General features: G+C 31.7%; 1 protein-coding gene across 2 annotated transcripts; it reads left to right on the top strand.

Moving 5' to 3' along the window:
• Window positions 1-17114, top strand: LOC131935266 (WASH complex subunit 5). Of its 2 annotated transcripts, XM_059291643.1 has the most exons (30): window positions 1-132; window positions 796-1080; window positions 1519-1625; window positions 1880-1964; window positions 2318-2418; window positions 2722-2844; window positions 3212-3437; window positions 3787-3900; window positions 4295-4472; window positions 5047-5061; window positions 6778-6902; window positions 7548-7677; window positions 8021-8133; window positions 8261-8427; window positions 8613-8688; window positions 8960-9079; window positions 9607-9738; window positions 9971-10051; window positions 11003-11104; window positions 11666-11845; window positions 12180-12304; window positions 12413-12503; window positions 12682-12856; window positions 13356-13435; window positions 13596-13699; window positions 13914-14043; window positions 14695-14791; window positions 14968-15124; window positions 15888-15975; window positions 16480-17114. In XM_059291643.1, the coding sequence occupies exons 2-30, from the start codon at window positions 856-858 to the stop codon at window positions 16546-16548; spliced, it is 3516 nt and encodes a 1171-aa protein (XP_059147626.1). In that variant the 5' UTR covers window positions 1-132; window positions 796-855; the 3' UTR covers window positions 16549-17114. The 2 variants fall into 2 exon arrangements, with proteins under 2 accessions (XP_059147626.1, XP_059147627.1); XM_059291644.1 differs by lacking the exon at window positions 5047-5061.
• The last annotated feature ends 291 nt before the right edge of the window (window positions 17115-17405 follow it).

The raw sequence follows: 17405 nt of genomic DNA, 5'->3' as shown, positions 1-17405 counted from the left end.
GCAGAGAAGGGAATGTTACTCGTTGATCATGTGAACACAATGTTTATTTTTATATTTTAAATGTAAAGTTCTCGAGGAAGTTGACTACACTGTGACTACAAGGATCGCTAACAAAATAATTTACTAATTTTAGTAAGTTTATATAATCTACTTCGATTTGGAATATAAAACCACAAGGCAAATAGGAATGTTTTTCTTAACCGTGATTTATTTTATGATGATCTTTTTCATGTAAAGGGGCGTGTCTAGAGTCTAGTACTCTAGTTCTAGTACTTGACTACTTGTATGTACATGTAGGTAGTAGGTAGATCTAGTACTAGAATCTAGTAGTAAAGTATTAGTAAAGTAACTAACTACTAACTATTAAACTAACTACTTAGTAGTAGTAGTAAGTAACTACCACTAGAACTTAGACTCTACTAGACTAGTAATACTCGACTAATACTAATAAATTGTATTTTAGGCCTATAGCCTATAGTCTATAGTATAGACTATAACTATAGTTTACTATAGACCAGGCTGATTAATTATTTATTATATATATTAATATTTAGTATAGTAGTAGTTACTACTCATCTAGATCTAGAAATTTTAGATCTAGAATCTAGAAATCTAGCTAGTAGTCCATAAGTGAAGTGAAAATCATATATCCAAATAACTAAGTAACTAAGTAGATATACACAGGTATACACTACAACTGCAATGTTATTTGACCACTATTATGTTCAGAAACAGTCTTGTTGTTGATGCTAATGTTTCTACCTCATTGCTTATAGTATTTTCTCTCCTTTTCAGATCAAAAATATGTTTGGTGATTAGAATTCTAACATAAGCAGTCTAAGACATTCCACAGCAATGGCAGACTTCTTGGCAGAAAATAACCAATGTGGACAAAATATTTTACGTCTGGTTTCTCGCGGGAATGCAATCATCGCAGAACTGTTGAGGCTTGCAGATTTTGTTCCTCCTGTTTTCCGTTTAGAAAATCAGGCAGACAAATTCCGATATGGGGAAATTATAGCAGACTTCAGCTATTTCAACAGTACTGAGCTATTTGACAGTAGAATTGAATCAAAAGTTGTGAGTGTAGTTAGATCATAAATGTTAATAAATTTTAAAAACAAAATTTAAAACAGCAATAAGCATCAGCTTAAAAAAAGCGTGGGACGGAGTGGTCTAGCGGTAGAGAGCTGGACTGCTAACCCGTAAGTTCAAATCATAGACCGTCCCTGAGTCCACCCAATACGTCAGGGAAAGTTAAGGTGGCTGGGCATAGTGCTGACCACACTATGTCTTCATATGCCGAGGTCACAGAAACAAGTGAACTCTACTTCATTTTCCCTATAGACCGTCAGGTTTGAAAAGGGAACTTTACTTTTTTTTTTAAAAAAAAAGCAGTTTTTAAAGTAATTTGAAAGTATACATTTTGATTTTTTTTTCACATTATTATATGATATATTTTAAAAGTAATTCTTTTTTTGCAATGTTTAATTTTTTAACTCTTTTGGTTATTTTTAGGAGCTTCAAGATTTAGATGAAGAGTTTAGAGAGAATAATATAGAAATTCTTACACGTTTCTACCAGGCATTTTCTAGTGTCCATAAATATGTAACAGATCTCAACAGGTAAACCTCTTAATAAAAAAACTTCTATATCAAATACAACAAAATTTTTGTTAAGTTGTTTTTCTTCTTTTCACTTTTATGAAGCTTGGGCCACAATTCTCCACTGATAACTTATTGATTAAAGGCCATGTCATTGTAGCACCTAATTTTTTTCCCAGGCAGTTATAATCTTTTACACTTGCACCTCCAGAAGTAACTTTTGTATTGCGAATATTCACCCTTCAACCTTTTTTTGATTTTTGTTTTCTTTTAAGATTTTTAGAGGACTTGGAAGAAGGAGTCTACATACAGCAGACAATGGAATCTGTTCTTTTAAATGAGGATGGAAAACAGCTAATGGTAATGGTTTAAGTTAATTTAGATACAGATGTGTGGGACGGTAGAGCACTAGAACGCTAACCGAGTGTCTCAAGTCAGCAGAGCATCCCTAAGTCCACCTAGCTCTGATGGGTATCTAACTCATGTTAGTAAAAGTAAAGGCAGCTGAGCATAGTGCTGACCACATCCAAGAACTCTTCTTCTTTTGCCTAATGGAGCGCTAGGTCTGAAGAGGAATCTTTACTTTTTTTTAGATACAGATTTATTAATATATTTTGATATATACATTTAAATATTAATATAATATTTACTTCTTAGTTTTAATGGTTGTTCTGCATGATTTCCATTTAACAAGTTACTTTTATCTTGACTAGTGTGAAGCCTTGTTTCTCTACGGAGTTATGTTGCTTGTTATAGACACCAGAATTGATGGTGTGATTCGAGAGAGAATTCTAGTTTCTTATTACAGATATAGGTAAGGTGTTAAAGATTTAATTTTTACTGCAGTTTTTAGATTACAGTTGTTATAGTTATTATATAGATGACCTCTATATTTTTTTATGGAATACAGATTTGTCTGCTTTTGCAGTTACAAAAGGATTCAGCTATTAAATAGCAACAAAGCTAATATTATTTTTAACTTATTTCAATTTAATAGCCTATATTTGGTAATTTTTTTTTTAGAACATTAAAATGATGAATTAAGTTGTAAAAATATGGCTTGTTGCAATTTTAATTATACATTTTAAAAAATAATTTGAACAATAATTGTCCTAAGTGCCCAGAAAGCTGCAGCTGGAGACTCCAACATTGATGACGTTTGTAAACTGCTCAGGAGCTCAGGTTTCTCAAACACACCTGGAGCCAAAAGGCCACAAAACTACCCAGAGTCCTTTTTTAAGTAAGTTTTAATGTAAACATGACCAAAAAGCTACCCATAATCCTGTTTTAAGTAAGTTTTTTTTAAGAAATAAAAAGAAAAACTCATTTGAATCATCCATTATGTCTGTCTTTAAGCTTGCTGGTTTTTCAAAGCATTGTAGACTACTTGTAGACAGAAAGTTATTTAGAAAACAAAGATTTGGAATTAATTACAGATGAAGTAAAAGAAATCATGCCTGCAGTAACTTAGCATTAAAAGTCATAACCTTTTATTTTTATTTTTATGTTATTTTTTAAATTATATTTTGTTTTGTTAAAAGGGACTAGAAGTTATTCTGTGATCTGAAGTTTTAATATACCATCTTTCACCTATTTCTCAATCACAGCCGGGTCCCTATCAACAAGGAGTACATAGACATGGTGATTGGCCGGCTGAGGTCAGATGACATCTACAACCAGATTGCAGCCTATCCCCAGCCAGAGCACCGCAGCACGGCCCTGGCCACCCAGGCCAGCATGCTGTATGTCATCCTGTACTTCCAGCCGGACATTCTCCACACCCAGCAGGCCAAGATGAGAGAAATTGTCGACAAACATTTCCCTGACAACTGGGTAGGTCAGAATGTAATTAGTTGAGAATTTTTTTAGTAGCTACCTTCCACTGATTAAAAGAACTTGAAGGTTAATAAATATTGTGTCATTTTGTATTTATAATATATTTATTAATATATATATATAATACTATCTTATGTAATATAAACATTTCTTTATAAATATTTTTCTGATTTTCCTGTTTTCTTAAATTTACATTTTAAAAATTATAAGTAGTTTAAATAAAATTTTCGATAAAATATATGTTATATTTATAACAGATGTTTATACCAAAATATCAGTAATTAATATGCAATTTTACTATGTAGTAAGTTTATTTACTAGTTTTAATGGGCAAATCTGCTTGTAGGTTGTCAGTGTGTACATGGGGATGACCGTGAACTTACTTGATGCCTGGTACCCCTACAAAGCTGCCATGACTGCACTTAACAATACTTTATCAGTGACCAACATCAGAGAACAGGTACAGTTTTTACTCTAAAATATACATCATTGTAAATTTTATTTGTAGTAGGTCAGAGTTAAGTTTATGTTGAATACCTACAGTTAAATATTTTAAGAAATAAAACAAGCATTAGTGTTATGAATTCTAAGTTACTGTTGCCATTTTTTTTTATTAATTATTAATTATTTATTGGTAGACCAATAAAATGTTCATAAAACTCCCTTCCTAATGTACATAAAAGATATACATTTTTTTGCAGTCAGTTAACTTAGCTCAGAAGGTAGTATGCCTTCAGTCTGCCCTGTTATAAATTCAGTTACTGTTGTTATTTCATTAATTTGTAGACTTATAAAATGTCTGTTTTCACAACCATCTCTCCCTAATGTACTTGAAATATTAAAATTTCTTACAGTCAGTTAAGTATGCCCAGAAGGTGGAGCGCCTACAGCCTGTGCTGTCCAAGTACCTGAAGGAAGGTGTTCTGAAAGAAGAGTTTGTGTTGGATTCTATCCAGAAGCTCATGAATGTGTTGAGGGAGGGAAATGTTACTCTGCGCTGGCTCATGCTCCATTCTGCTGCTCTTTCTCCAAGTAAGGAAATTAACATAACAATTAACATTACAATTTGCTGGGTAGTATAGAAAACATTGTAGTTAACATGTTATTTAATAGTTGTCTGATTTGGCTGAATTGATTAATATGTGTTGTTCAATTTAAATTCTTTAGTTAACAATTTTTTATTTGCTAGTTACAAATTTACATACCAAAATTGTTTCATAATTTTTTTTTCACATTTATTAATCACTACACACTACATATTCCATTTTGAAAATGTCCACTTAACAAGTTTTTTTCATGTTAATATTTCTAATTTTTTTTTTATTTGTGGAAGAAGGATGTTAAGGCATGTTAGTATTTGCTGAAAATAAGGTGCATATGAATAAAAATAGAGCTTTGGAAAAAGTTTTAATTAACTTTTGTTTACCATAAATTGTTCATCTTTAATGTTTTGAGATAAACTTGTATCAATAGAACTGTATAAATTGTAGCTTTTGATACTTCAGAAATATACTGACAGTTTTGAGCACACTATTGCCAGGTTTTTAACTTATGGCTGACCAAAACAATTTAGTAACCCGTTGCTTGCCATGTTTTTCATTTCTAGGTTTTAACCAACCAGGTAACATATGCTAATTCCTCTAATCCCTGTTTTCTTACCATTCACCCTTAGAATGTGTGTAATATCTGCAAGATGCCAATACACTTAGTTTGACCCACATGAGATTTCTTATAGCCTGCCACAGTTTTTATTAATTTTTTTAGAATTTCAGAAAAACAATTACATTTTTTTCCAATTATGTATACCAAATTAGATCATTATTTTCACCTGCATTATCAACCTGCAAATTTGATTTTACCTACAAACCTACCTATTACAGCTGAACTATATCTTTATATTAGTTGTGTAAGCTAAGCTTTTGCTCACTATACACAATGAACAATTTAAAAAATAACTATTAAAAAACAATGAATATTTGCAAAATGTAAAAAACACAGAATGATACTTTAAAAAAAATGTTGTTAGACTCAGGAAGTTAATTAATTCTTTAGACTTCATCGTTGTTTTTGTAAGATTAAGAAAATGCTAATCAAGTTTGTCGATGAAGTGTAGTCTCTGCTCCCAAGATAATAAGAAAGTTAATAAACACATTAGGCGGACTTAATTTTGTTGAATAAGTTTGTTAACGTCTTGCATAGATTTTAATGGATTGCTGAAAATGTATTATGTTAGCAAAAATGGTTATTTCTAAAGTTAAAATAAAATCCCATTTATGAATCAGCACTTGAATGCTTTTTACCACTCAACTGATAACTCTGCAGCCCTGTTTGGCTACAGCTAGGTAATTCAAACTCAAGCATTATTTGGTGAAACTTTTATCAACAGTAAGAAAGGAAGAAATCTGTCATACTTGATTAACTCCCGTATTTTATTTGCATTATTAAGTAAACTGCATAATTGTCTGATAATGACATCTGCTTCTGTTTAATGCTATGTTTTGCAATGAAAAGTTTGTTATGGTAAATCAGCCCTGTGAGATGATGGCAGTTATCTGCCTTATATTTGGTGATGATAGCAGTTGTCTGCCTTATATTTGGTGATGATAGCAGTTGTCTGCCTTATATTTAGTGTGAGATGATGGCAGTTGTCTGCCTTATATTTAGTGTGAGATGATGGCAGTTGTCTGCCTTATATTTAGTGTGAGATGATGGCAGTTGTCTGCCTTATATTTAGTGTGAGATGATGGCAGTTGTCTGCCTTATATTTGGTGATGATAGCAGTTGTCTGCCTTATATTTGGTGTGAGATGATGGCAGTTGTTTGCCTTATATTTAGTGTGAGATGATGGCAGTTGTTTGCCTTATATTTAGTGTGAGATGATGGCAGTTGTTTGCCTTATATTTAGTGTGAGATGATGGCAGTTGTCTGCCTTATATTTAGTGTGAAATAGCAGTTGTCTGCCTTATATTTAGTGTGAGATGATGGCAGTTGTCTGCCTTATATTTAGTGTGAGATGATGGCAGTTGTCTGCCTTATATTTGGTGATGATAGCAGTTGTCTGCCTTATATTTGGTGATGATAGCAGTTGTCTGCCTTATATTTGGTGATGATAGCAGTTGTCTGCCTTATATTTGGTGATGATAGCAGTTGTCTGCCTTATATTTAGTGTGAGATGATGGCAGTTGTCTGCCTTATATTTAGTGTGAGATGATGGCAGTTGTCTGCCTTATATTTAGTGTGAGATGATGGCAGTTGTCTGCTTTATATTTGGTGATGATAGAGGTTGTCTGCCTTATGTTTGGTGATGATAGCAGTTGTCTGCCTTATATTTTACTAGGTGCTGAACTGAACAAAAGAATCAAACAAATCAGGGACCAAGTTTTATCAGATTGTAAATTCAACGCCCTCACAGTTTTTGAACTTCTTCTAAATATAGCACAGTTTGAGTTCAGACTAAAGGAAGTAAGTATCACAACAACCTGCCAAACTGCGAAGTACCACAATGCACCATTAAACTATGTGATTTACTATTAGTGTCCGATCGGTTGTCCATAAATGATGAATTTTAGCAAATCCAGGTGGCCAATATTAGAATCATTGATCAATTTTCATAACAAGTTTTAAAAAAAATCATATTATAAAAATATTTATTAATTACTAAAATTCAGTTTAAAATTGGGGTAGGACCTTTTTTTATCAATGTCATCCTTAGTAGAATATTATTTAAAAAAAATCCCAAACTCCAAAAATAACTTCTCAAAGATCACTCCTGTACTCCTGGGCAGAGTTGGCTAAATAGGTGGGAGAGCAACCCATTAAGGAGGGAAAACTCCAAAATCAAACAAATCCTGCCTTGTAGTTTTCTAAAAGGCAATGTTTCTTATACTAGCAATACATTCTTATGTTTATTAAGTGAGCTATTCAGTGTTCTATATACTAGCAATAACATTTATTATTTATTGATTGAGCTATTCAATGTTCCAAATACTAGCAATACAGTTTATTATCTATTGAGTGAGTTATTTATTGTTTTATATACTAGCAATAAAATTTATCATTAATTGAGTGAAGTGTTTGATAGTCTAACTATTCATATTTCCCACACAGCTGTTTAAACAAATGTTGGCTGAAAAGGAAGTCAAGTGGGAACAGTACAAGAAGGAGGGGGCAGAGAGGATGCAGGAGTTGAGTGAGGTGTATTCTGGGACAAAACCACTCACCAGAGTAGAGAAAAATGGTGAGTCTTTCAGAGCATTATAGAAAAATGTAACCTTCAACCATTGTTTGAGTTGCTTTTAAAAAAACAACTGGCAAACTTTTTAAAGGTTTTCCTTACACATTAATTTTAAATAACCTAATAGGCATATCTATTAAATAATTACATCCAGAAAAAAAAAATCTTCAATCATGGTTAACTTTAAGTTGCCTTAATGGCATTTCTGTTAAATAATTTCCAGATAATCTTCAAGTGGGATAAACTTTAAATAACCTTCTTTTAAATCATTATTTCCAGATAATTTTCAAGTGTGATTAACTTTAAATAACCTAACTGGCTTCTTGGTAAATTTATTTATTTTCAGATAATCTACAAGCGTGGTTTGCTGAGATGAGCAAACAAATAAATTCTTTAGGCTATGATGATTCTACATCTGCAGGACGTAAAATAGTTCAACTTATTCAAGCCTTAGAGGAGGTGGGATATATAATCTATATATATATAATATTATTTAAATTATAAGAAACGAATCGGGACAGAAAATTTTTTGTTTTGTATAATGATTTTTAAAAAAAAGAAAATTTCATTCTTTTGAACTTTTCAGGTGCAAGAGTTCCACCAGTTAGAAAGTAATCTTCAAGTCCGACAGTTTTTAGCAGACACTAGGAAGTACCTCCATCAAATGATACGTACAATTAATATAAAGGAGGAAGTTTTGATAACAATTCATATTGTTGCAGACCTTTCATATGCTTGGAATATCATGGATAGGTTTGTATTCATGCACTTATTTGCTTCTTTGGGTTTTTTAAATATCTGATATGGTTCACTATCATATTTTTTTCCTGACAATTATTTATAGGCCTACTCCTAAGTAGTAACCTTGAATTCTATAGATTGTAGACAAGTTTGTCAAGTGCATATATTAATTCTTTTACTTGATGTACAATTGGCAGCTACACAATTTACATGCAGCAAGGTATTAAAAAAGACCCAACTCTTGTAATCAAGCTGAGAGCAACATTTCTTAAAGTGAGTTTCAACAATATTTTATTCCTCTAAAAAGTTGCAGTGTGTGTTTTTAAATTACCGTTTCAAATAATCTGAAACTATGTAACGTTTTAATTTAAAACTGATAAAAAATATATAGTTTTTGATTTATCCAACTGTATTAGATAAGTGAACAATTTTAGTTGATCCATGTTTTAAAAAAAACATGGAGGTAAAAAAATAGCATCAGAAACATTGCTGAAATAGCTGAATACAATTATAATGTCTCCATGTTTAATTAATAATAATTTAGATGGCATCTGCCCTTGACCTTCCTCTGTTGAGAATCAATCAAGCCAACAGCCAAGATCTCATGAGCGTGTCGCAATATTACTCGGGGGAGCTGGTTGCCTATGTTCGGAAAGTTCTTCAGGTATTTACATGTCTAGAAATACTGTCTATATAGTACTCTAAAATTAATTCTTTTTAAAATTTCGTTTGTTGTTAACATATAGTTTTTACAGTTAATATATCAACTTCGCAAAGAAAAAATACACACAGGAAAGTGCACTGGGGCATTTTAGTTTTCTTCAATCGAACATTTAAAGATACTAGCAAATAATGACCACATGTACATTGTAGCATATAAAACACTTTTTCACGAAAAGTGTATTAGTATAATTAGTTTGTAATTGTGCATAATTCTGTTTGTTCAGTTTTCCATTGCGAATTTTTCCGGTGAACCTATTTTTACTGCTTAAAAACTTACTTTATTTCCCTTTAATTTTTTTCTTCAATTAAACTTGTTTTGAAGTCACCGAATTTAGTTTCCAGAATGCCATTATTTAAAAATACTTTTGTCAGTAAAATAATTTATTTATTTTTTTGTTGTCTCCTGTATTTGTTTAAAGCCTCGCATTGCTATTGTAAAGCTCAACACATTGGCAACTTTTTCTCTAGATCATACCCCAAACCATGTTTAGTCTACTGGCAAAAATCATTCAGCTACTGACCACATCCATCAAAGAAGTCCCAACCAGGCTTGAGAAAGACAAAATGAAGGAATATGCTCAGTTAGATGAAAGATATGAGGTGAATTATATTGTTTCATCATATTCTCCAATCACTATTTTACACTTTTATAAATATCGAAATTTAAATTAAAAAAAACTTTTTGTATTAAAATATTTATCCAACATTATTTTAAAAGCTTTAATCAATTTAACTAGAAACTATTTAAATTAAAAAAAAAAGTGCCAGAAGATTTTACAAAAAACTGATTTTAAAATATAATTATTAAATTGATTACTTCTGTTTTTCTCAGGTGGCCAAGCTGACTCATGCTATATCTGTGTTTACTGAGGGAATCTTGATGATGAAAACAACACTTGTTGGTATAATAAAAGTATGTCCAATGTTACATTTCCGAAAATATGTGAATACATCTTTTGAAGATTAATTTTTTAATGCTTTGCAAGCCAGATATTTTTAGCTGAAAAATGACCTTTTGTTCCTGACCTTCAGTATGCCAGATCAATTAGAGTTAACCATATTTCTGTGCACTGTGGATCATAGAGGTTGCGTAATTAGCATCTACCTTTACTTCCTCTGTACCCATCAGTGAACCCAGGGAACTCTAGCCTGGGGTTGTTTGTTGTGTTCTCAATTGATCGTAGTGTCCCTTACAGGAGTGTTTGATTTTTCCATCTTTTAGATATTTTTGTCACAGGGCATTGTCTTATTCCAACCAAAATTATACCCAAAAATTTCTTTAGATTGACCCTGAACATTTAGATTGACCCTAAATGTTTCTTTATATTGACCCTAAACATTTAGATTGACCTAAACATTTCTTTAGTAGATTGACCCTAAACATTTCTTTAGATTGACCCTAAACATTTAGATTGACCCTAAACATTTCTTTAGATTGACCCTAAACATTTAGATTGACCTAAACATTTCTTTAGTAGATTGACCCTAAACATTTCTTTAGATTGACCCTAAACATTTAGATTGACCCTAAACATTTCTTTAGATTGACCCTAAACATTTAGATTGACCTAAACATTTCTTTAGTAGATTGACCCTAAACATTTCTTTAGATTGACCCTAAACATTTAGATTGACCCTAAACATTTCTTTAGATTGACCCTAAACATTTAGATTGACCCTAAAAATTTCTTTAGATTGACCCTAAACATTTCTTTAGATTGACACTAAACATTTAGATTGACCCTAAACATTTCTTTAGATTGACCCTAAACATTTAGATTGACCCTAAAATTTTTTTAGATTGACCCTAAAATTTCTTTAGATTGACACTAAACATTTAGATTGACCCTAAACATGTCTTTAGATTGACCCTAAACAACTGCTAGAGGATGGCATCAGGAAGGAATTAGTACAACAGGTGTCACAAGCTCTCCACACTGGGATCATGTTCAACACTAGGGCAAAGGTAAGCTAAAAATTGTGTGGGGTATTAATTAAGGTAGGCTAATGATTGTGTGAACCATTAATGAAATCATTATTTTTTTAAAAAGCGTGTTGAAAAGTAGATAAAAAAAAGTTAAAAACTATATGTAGTCTATTGCTTAAATATTAAAGTGCCTTGCAATTTTAGGATTAAATTTCTATTTTTATAAGACTACTCTCAACAAGCAGCCAAGAATTACTGTTCTCAGAGTACTGACCTACAAAGTTTAAAAAAAAATTATTGACATCAATGAAGTAAAACTTACCTCTTCTATATTGAAAGATGTTAAATTTCCTGCTGATGACCAGATGCTCTTAACTATGCCAGACATTGGAGCTGGATATTGTAACAGTAAAATTATCTTCCAGACATGATTTTCCCATAGAGCAGATGAAGTAGGGTTCATCTGTTTCTCTGACATTTTTATATAAAGGGATACCCAGCCATCTTAGCATTTCCTGATTATGTCAGGCACTCTACTAATTAAGGTAGAGGGCAGTTGTTGTTGAAGGATTAGCTTAATGAGATGGGGGTCTATTTCAGGTCAGTGAACTGCTACCCAAGCTTCACACACTTGGGGACCAGATGGATGGCTTTAGGAGGTCGTTTGAGTACATTCAAGATTATGTCAACATCTACGGCCTGAAAATTTGGCAAGAGGAAGTTTCCAGAATAATCAACTACAATGTGGAGCAAGAGTGCAACAGCTTTCTCAGGACTAAGGTGCTTAACTCTCTGTGTTTGTAGACTTGTCATTATCTCCCCTTTTTGCAGAACAAAGGTGCTTAACTCTGTGTAGAGTTGTCTTTTCCTCCCCTTGTATGTTTTCAGAATAAAGGTGCTTAATTCTGTTTTGTACCATTGTCTTCTGCTTGCATATGTTTTATACTTGTAAATTGAACATTTTATTTTATGTATTTATTTGTTTACCAGTGTTAAATGTTTCATAACGTAACTTTAAAATATGTTTCAAAAAGATCTTAGGCTCATTACAATATTTGAGGCTTGATTGTTAAGTGAATCAACAGAGGTTCTTTAATGAAATAATTCTTTGAAGGTGCAAGATTGGGAAAGTGTGTATCAGTCAACAGCCATTCCAATCCCACGATTCCCTCAAGTAGACGAAAGTGTCAACTTCATTGGTAGACTGGCCAGGGAAATTTTACGCATCACTGATCCAAAGTATTAGTTTCCCTTATAATGAACCAAATAAATATTTATCTAGAATAGGAGGTGTTTGATAAATCATAACAATGTAATTTGAATATCATGTTGTGTTTTTATTAACAGAACCACATTGTATATGGACCAGATGAAGGCCTGGTACGACATGAAGACTAAACAGGAAATAACAAACAAGACTCTATTTGAAAAGATTCATGTAAGATTTCTGTTTTCATTTATACCCTCATGTTCAATAGTCTTTGTTTGCCAGATCAGTTTCTGTTATTATGAGCAAAAGAACAATTTTAATTTATATTTTTTACTTTGTTGTAAATTATGTTTCTAATTCCTACACAAGTATTGTGTAATGACACACCCCTTGTGATCATTCCCAGAGGGCAGTTGGAAGTTTTGGACTGTCCGGGCTAGACAGGCTGTTTTGTTTTATGATAGTCAAGGAGCTCCAGACCTTCCAGCTCTCTCTACAACGTTCAGTGCTGAAGGATAAAAACTGGACAGATTATTTCAACCAGACTACACGGGCGCTTAACCCACTGCAGGGGATTATAGGTATGTGGAATAGTGTGTGTATTATTATACTTAAGTGGATTAGTGTATTAATAATTACACGTATTTTGATTAGTTTGTATATAATTACAGGTGTGTGTCAGTAGTCATAAGTATTTAGTTTAGTGCGTCTATGAGTATGTGGATTAGTGGGTTAACAATTATAGGTATATGGATTAGTGTATATAATTATAGGTGTATGGATTAGTATGGAAATAATCATAGGTATGTGCATTGGTGCTTAACAGTTTTTACATCCATATATAAAGCCTTATAAGTTACATACATTAGCCTATATAGGTATATTTATATTTTATGTTTGTAGGCTGGAATATAATTCTTTACTTTTATGGAATTATTATTAATTACCTGTTGTCTAAGCAATATGCAATGTCTTATTCCCTGGGCAAGGACAGTAACATGGACTAATTTAACTTTTTAAAATTGTTTCTTATAGGCCAGCCACAGTAACTTGGACTAATTTATAACACTTTTCTTATAGGCCAACCCCAAAAGTTTTATCCAGCAGCCATCTCTAAGACCAGCAAGCTTTTGGCTCCCTTCATGGACATTATACTCAGGGTAAGACAACTCATTTGTCTGGGCTCACAATTCCACAAAAATTGTTTATTTAGTTATTTTTTAAATCAATAACATACATAAAAAATGCATCAAGTTCATGTACAAAATAATATTTTGAGCAGTTTTTTGTAAATTAACAAAAAATATTTGCGCCTGCCAGGTTGGACAAATGCAGCTCCTCAGGCGCCAGATTGCCTATGAGCTAAATACATCTTGTAAATTTGACTCAAAATTCCTGGCAAGTTCCTTGCAGACATTGAACAAGTAAGTCTTTTTAAATAAATTTGGTGGCATTGGGTTAAATTCTAAATAGTAATCAATTATATTTATCACTTTGTATATTTATAAGATACTTTATGTTTTCCAACACTAAAAATAACTTTCTGCCCTTTCTTTTCATATTTATTATCTTGTGACAAAAAACACAGTGCTCTCCCATTTGTGGAGAAAAGAATGTACTTGAGAATTTACTTTTCAGTGCTTTGATGGCCAACATAGAAGAGCACTACCAGGACCCTAGCAAGCCCTACCCTAAGGAAGAGAACCCACTGTTGTATGAGCTCTCTAGTTACCTGGAGGCCTCAGGTTTTCATAACCCCCTGAGAAAGGTCAAATTAATTTTTTTTTCTAAATTTTGGTTACTTTAAATTTTTTTTTTACAGTTATGAACTAGGTATCACAGTTGAACTTAAATTATTCTGAGCAAATTAATTATCTATGGTTGTATTTAAATATTGAGAAACATAAAATTTGCTTGTAGGTAAATGACTGACTTGCAAAGTTGATTTTAAACTTCTCTTATTTTAAATTAAAAAAATGTATAGTCGAGCATAAACAATGAGTTGTTCACTGGCATTTCTCCACCAAGAACAAACTTATTTTTTGTTTCCTTAATTCCTTATAATATGCTCTGGCAATGGATATGCTCTGGTTAAAACTAAACCTGCCTTTTTGTATAAATAAAGTTAAGTAAAACAAGTAGGTCTGATAAAGTTGGATACAAGGAATTTATCAGCCTGTAGAGGAATTGAAAATGTTCATTTTATAATCAATTGCATTTTTATGCAGATTTGGAAAGAAAAAGAATTTAAAAGAATATAACAAATCAGCAAAAATTTCTACTTCGAAATTTTAATAATCTATTTCCAAAAATAGCTTATTATTTTTGTTTTAAATTTGCTCAGGATTTTTTTTGTTAACCATTGGCATTAAGATCTAAAGATTTTGCCTGATGCATTTATGTATGTTTACCACTCCAGATTTACATTACTCCTCCGAGATTGCCTTACTTCCCTTTGTTTACATTTCTGATGGCTATAGCCCATCTGGGCAAACTCACTTATGCCAAAAATATTGGTGAGTGAATAAAGATAGTGCTAAAATCATATTTAAAAATCGACAAAAATTTATTCATACTCTTTTTTGAGTATATTTTATTTAATCAAACCATTGTCATATTCAAATAATTTATCTTAAGGCTTAAAAGCTTACCAGCCTGTTTTTGTATACGAGTAAATGTATTGTTAATCCAGATTCCCTGACATGTAAGAAACCAACTGACCCACTGGATGCTCCCCCTTTTGTTGTTGGGTTGTACACCTTGCTCAAGCAGTCACACAGTGACATCATCAACATATTCCTTGGCTTTCTGGGTCAATATGTGCGCTCCGTGGTGGACGCCATTAACAGGTAGTTTAGATTAGAATGTTAATTAATTTAAAATTAAAAATTGACAATAGATTCGATTTTTTTTTAGTGCACTTCAAAAGTGGTTTCTGATAGTATTACCAGTTTTATCCTTTGAGGACATTTTAATTTTAATGTTAATTAATTAATTTGAAACTGTGATAAATCATTTAAAAAGAACTTTGAAAAAAAAACTTGAGTGTATTTACAAAGTGGTTTTTGATAGTATTGCTTGACTTATCATGTCATCCCATCTTATTTTAATTTCGATTAATTAATTTGAATCTTAAATTTTAAGTTAGATTTAAAAACCCATTTAGTGTACTTAAATTGTGGTTTCTGATTGTATTCCTAAGCAGTGTTTCTTCCAGACTTTTTTCTCCGGGGGGGCATTTGAAATTTTCGGGGGGGGGGGGGGGGGGCGGTAGACTTTCTTCGGGGGGGCGGACACTGTTAAAAGTATATATTTTCTATATAAATTATATAAATTTAATTTCGTTCGGGGGGCGGTAAATTTTTTTTCGGGGGGGCTTTGCCCCCCCGAAGAGATGCCTGGAAGAAACTCTGTTCCTAAGTAAATACTTTTATCACATTTTATTTTAAGTTCAATTAATCAATTGATATAAAACTGTGTTACGTTTTACATTAGATTTTTTTAAAATATTGAGTGTACTTAAAAATTGTTTTTTTTAAGGATGTTACTTGTTTTATCCTTTTTTCTTATTTTATTCAAAGCCTAGTTGATTTGATTTTTGTATACTCCTAGTGTAAAAGATCCAACAATGTCACCAGATGTGCTCAACGCTCTTGTGTTTCTGGAGGATTTTATTTTCTACAGTGGTCTGTCTAGGAAGGTGAGGATTCATCAGCTGAATTCATTTCCTGCTTATTGAGCTCTTTGCTAAATATTTGAAAATTTCTCTTTTACAACTGCCCATCAATTCCCTCATGTTGTCACATAACCAATGCTGAGTGGCACAAAGTGATTCTCAGTTTGGTCTCCTATTGCAAATTTGGCATGTTCCTGCAACAAACCATATCTAAAATTTATCTGGCACAATTTAAGGAAAATAAAATATCTGTCACCTATTCTTTAAATGAATTCTTAAGAATATTTTATCTTTAAAGATAGAAGAAAAATATTATTGCTTCTCTAATGATTATCAGATCATCAGGTTGGTGCTTTACTAGAATCTAAGTTGTATAGACATTTCCTTTTTAAAATTTGAAATAAAGAGTTGTTTTAAAAGGTTACTTTGTTATGTAAATAGTGGTAATTATATTGAAAAGTAATTAATTCAAGGGAGATAAAAATAAATTTCCAATGTTAACATTTAATTTTTTCCCCTTTGTTACAGCTTGTAGAATCGTTTGTACCCAGCTACATTTTTGATGAATTTAGAGGTCAGTTTGTTCAAGGGCAGTAATTCCCGCTTGTCCTGATTGGAGAGAGTAGCTGTTCTTTATTGTAAGCAGACTTGAACATATTGTGAACATATAAATATAAAATTATCTTCCCATGTACAGTTGTTAAGTTTCCTTAACAGATCTAATGATTAGATCTAATGATAATGAATTGTTTTTGCTGACCTAGAGAATTTAAACAGATATTTCAACTTATAAAGTAAATAAGGAAGTGTTTTGAGATTAATTAAAAATTCTTTTTTCCCCCATTTTCATCTGTATTATGAACAGCTTAGAAGAACATATGTATTTCAAGCTATGAATTTTATCCCAACTTTTCAAATGCAACATGTTAATGCCATGAATGTTTAGATTTTCAGGTGTTAATTTTAAAGTGTTAATGCATAATATTTTTTTTTTACCTCTGCATTTGTTCTATAATATAAATTTTAGTGTATAAATTAGGGAAAATTTACCATTTGTTTCATTTTCCATATGATATACAAAACGTTGTTTTTCACATTGTGATAAGACTGTGAATTATTATTTTAAAATATTTTCATTTTATTATAAAATAGAGGCTAAACTTCAACAAGGCATATATATATAATACATACATTTTGTTTGATTGTCATTCCTTATATTGTTGTTTGACTTATTAAATATGACTTTACAAAGTTGATTTGTCAATTTTTTAATCTTGTCCAGGGTTTATTGTGACCCTTACATTGTTTTTTTTTTTTTAACATTCACACATCATTTCAGCTGGCTTTCATTACCCAAATATTAATATTTATCACCAAACCCCATCTACCTATCTAGTTTTTTGTATATGTGTACCACACAACTGGCACTTTTCATGCTTAACTCACTCACAAGT

This window comes from Physella acuta, unplaced genomic scaffold (assembly GCF_028476545.2).
Source record: "Physella acuta isolate Inbredline_101_S28 unplaced genomic scaffold, ASM2847654v3 ptg000140l, whole genome shotgun sequence".
Classification (NCBI taxonomy): domain Eukaryota; kingdom Metazoa; phylum Mollusca; class Gastropoda; family Physidae; genus Physella; species Physella acuta.
Note: the sequence above shows the minus strand (reverse complement) of the source record. Positions and strands in the feature narration are given on the sequence as shown.

Coding starts and splice junctions, on each gene's coding strand:
- LOC131935266 (XM_059291643.1), top strand. CDS start 856: ATGGCAGACTTCTTGGCAGAAAATAACCAATGTGGACAAAATATTTTA. Junction 1,965..2,317: donor AGGATGGAAAACAGCTAATG/GTAATGGTTTAA, acceptor TATCTTGACTAG/TGTGAAGCCTTGTTTCTCTA. Junction 11,105..11,665: donor TGTTCAACACTAGGGCAAAG/GTAAGCTAAAAA, acceptor GGTCTATTTCAG/GTCAGTGAACTGCTACCCAA.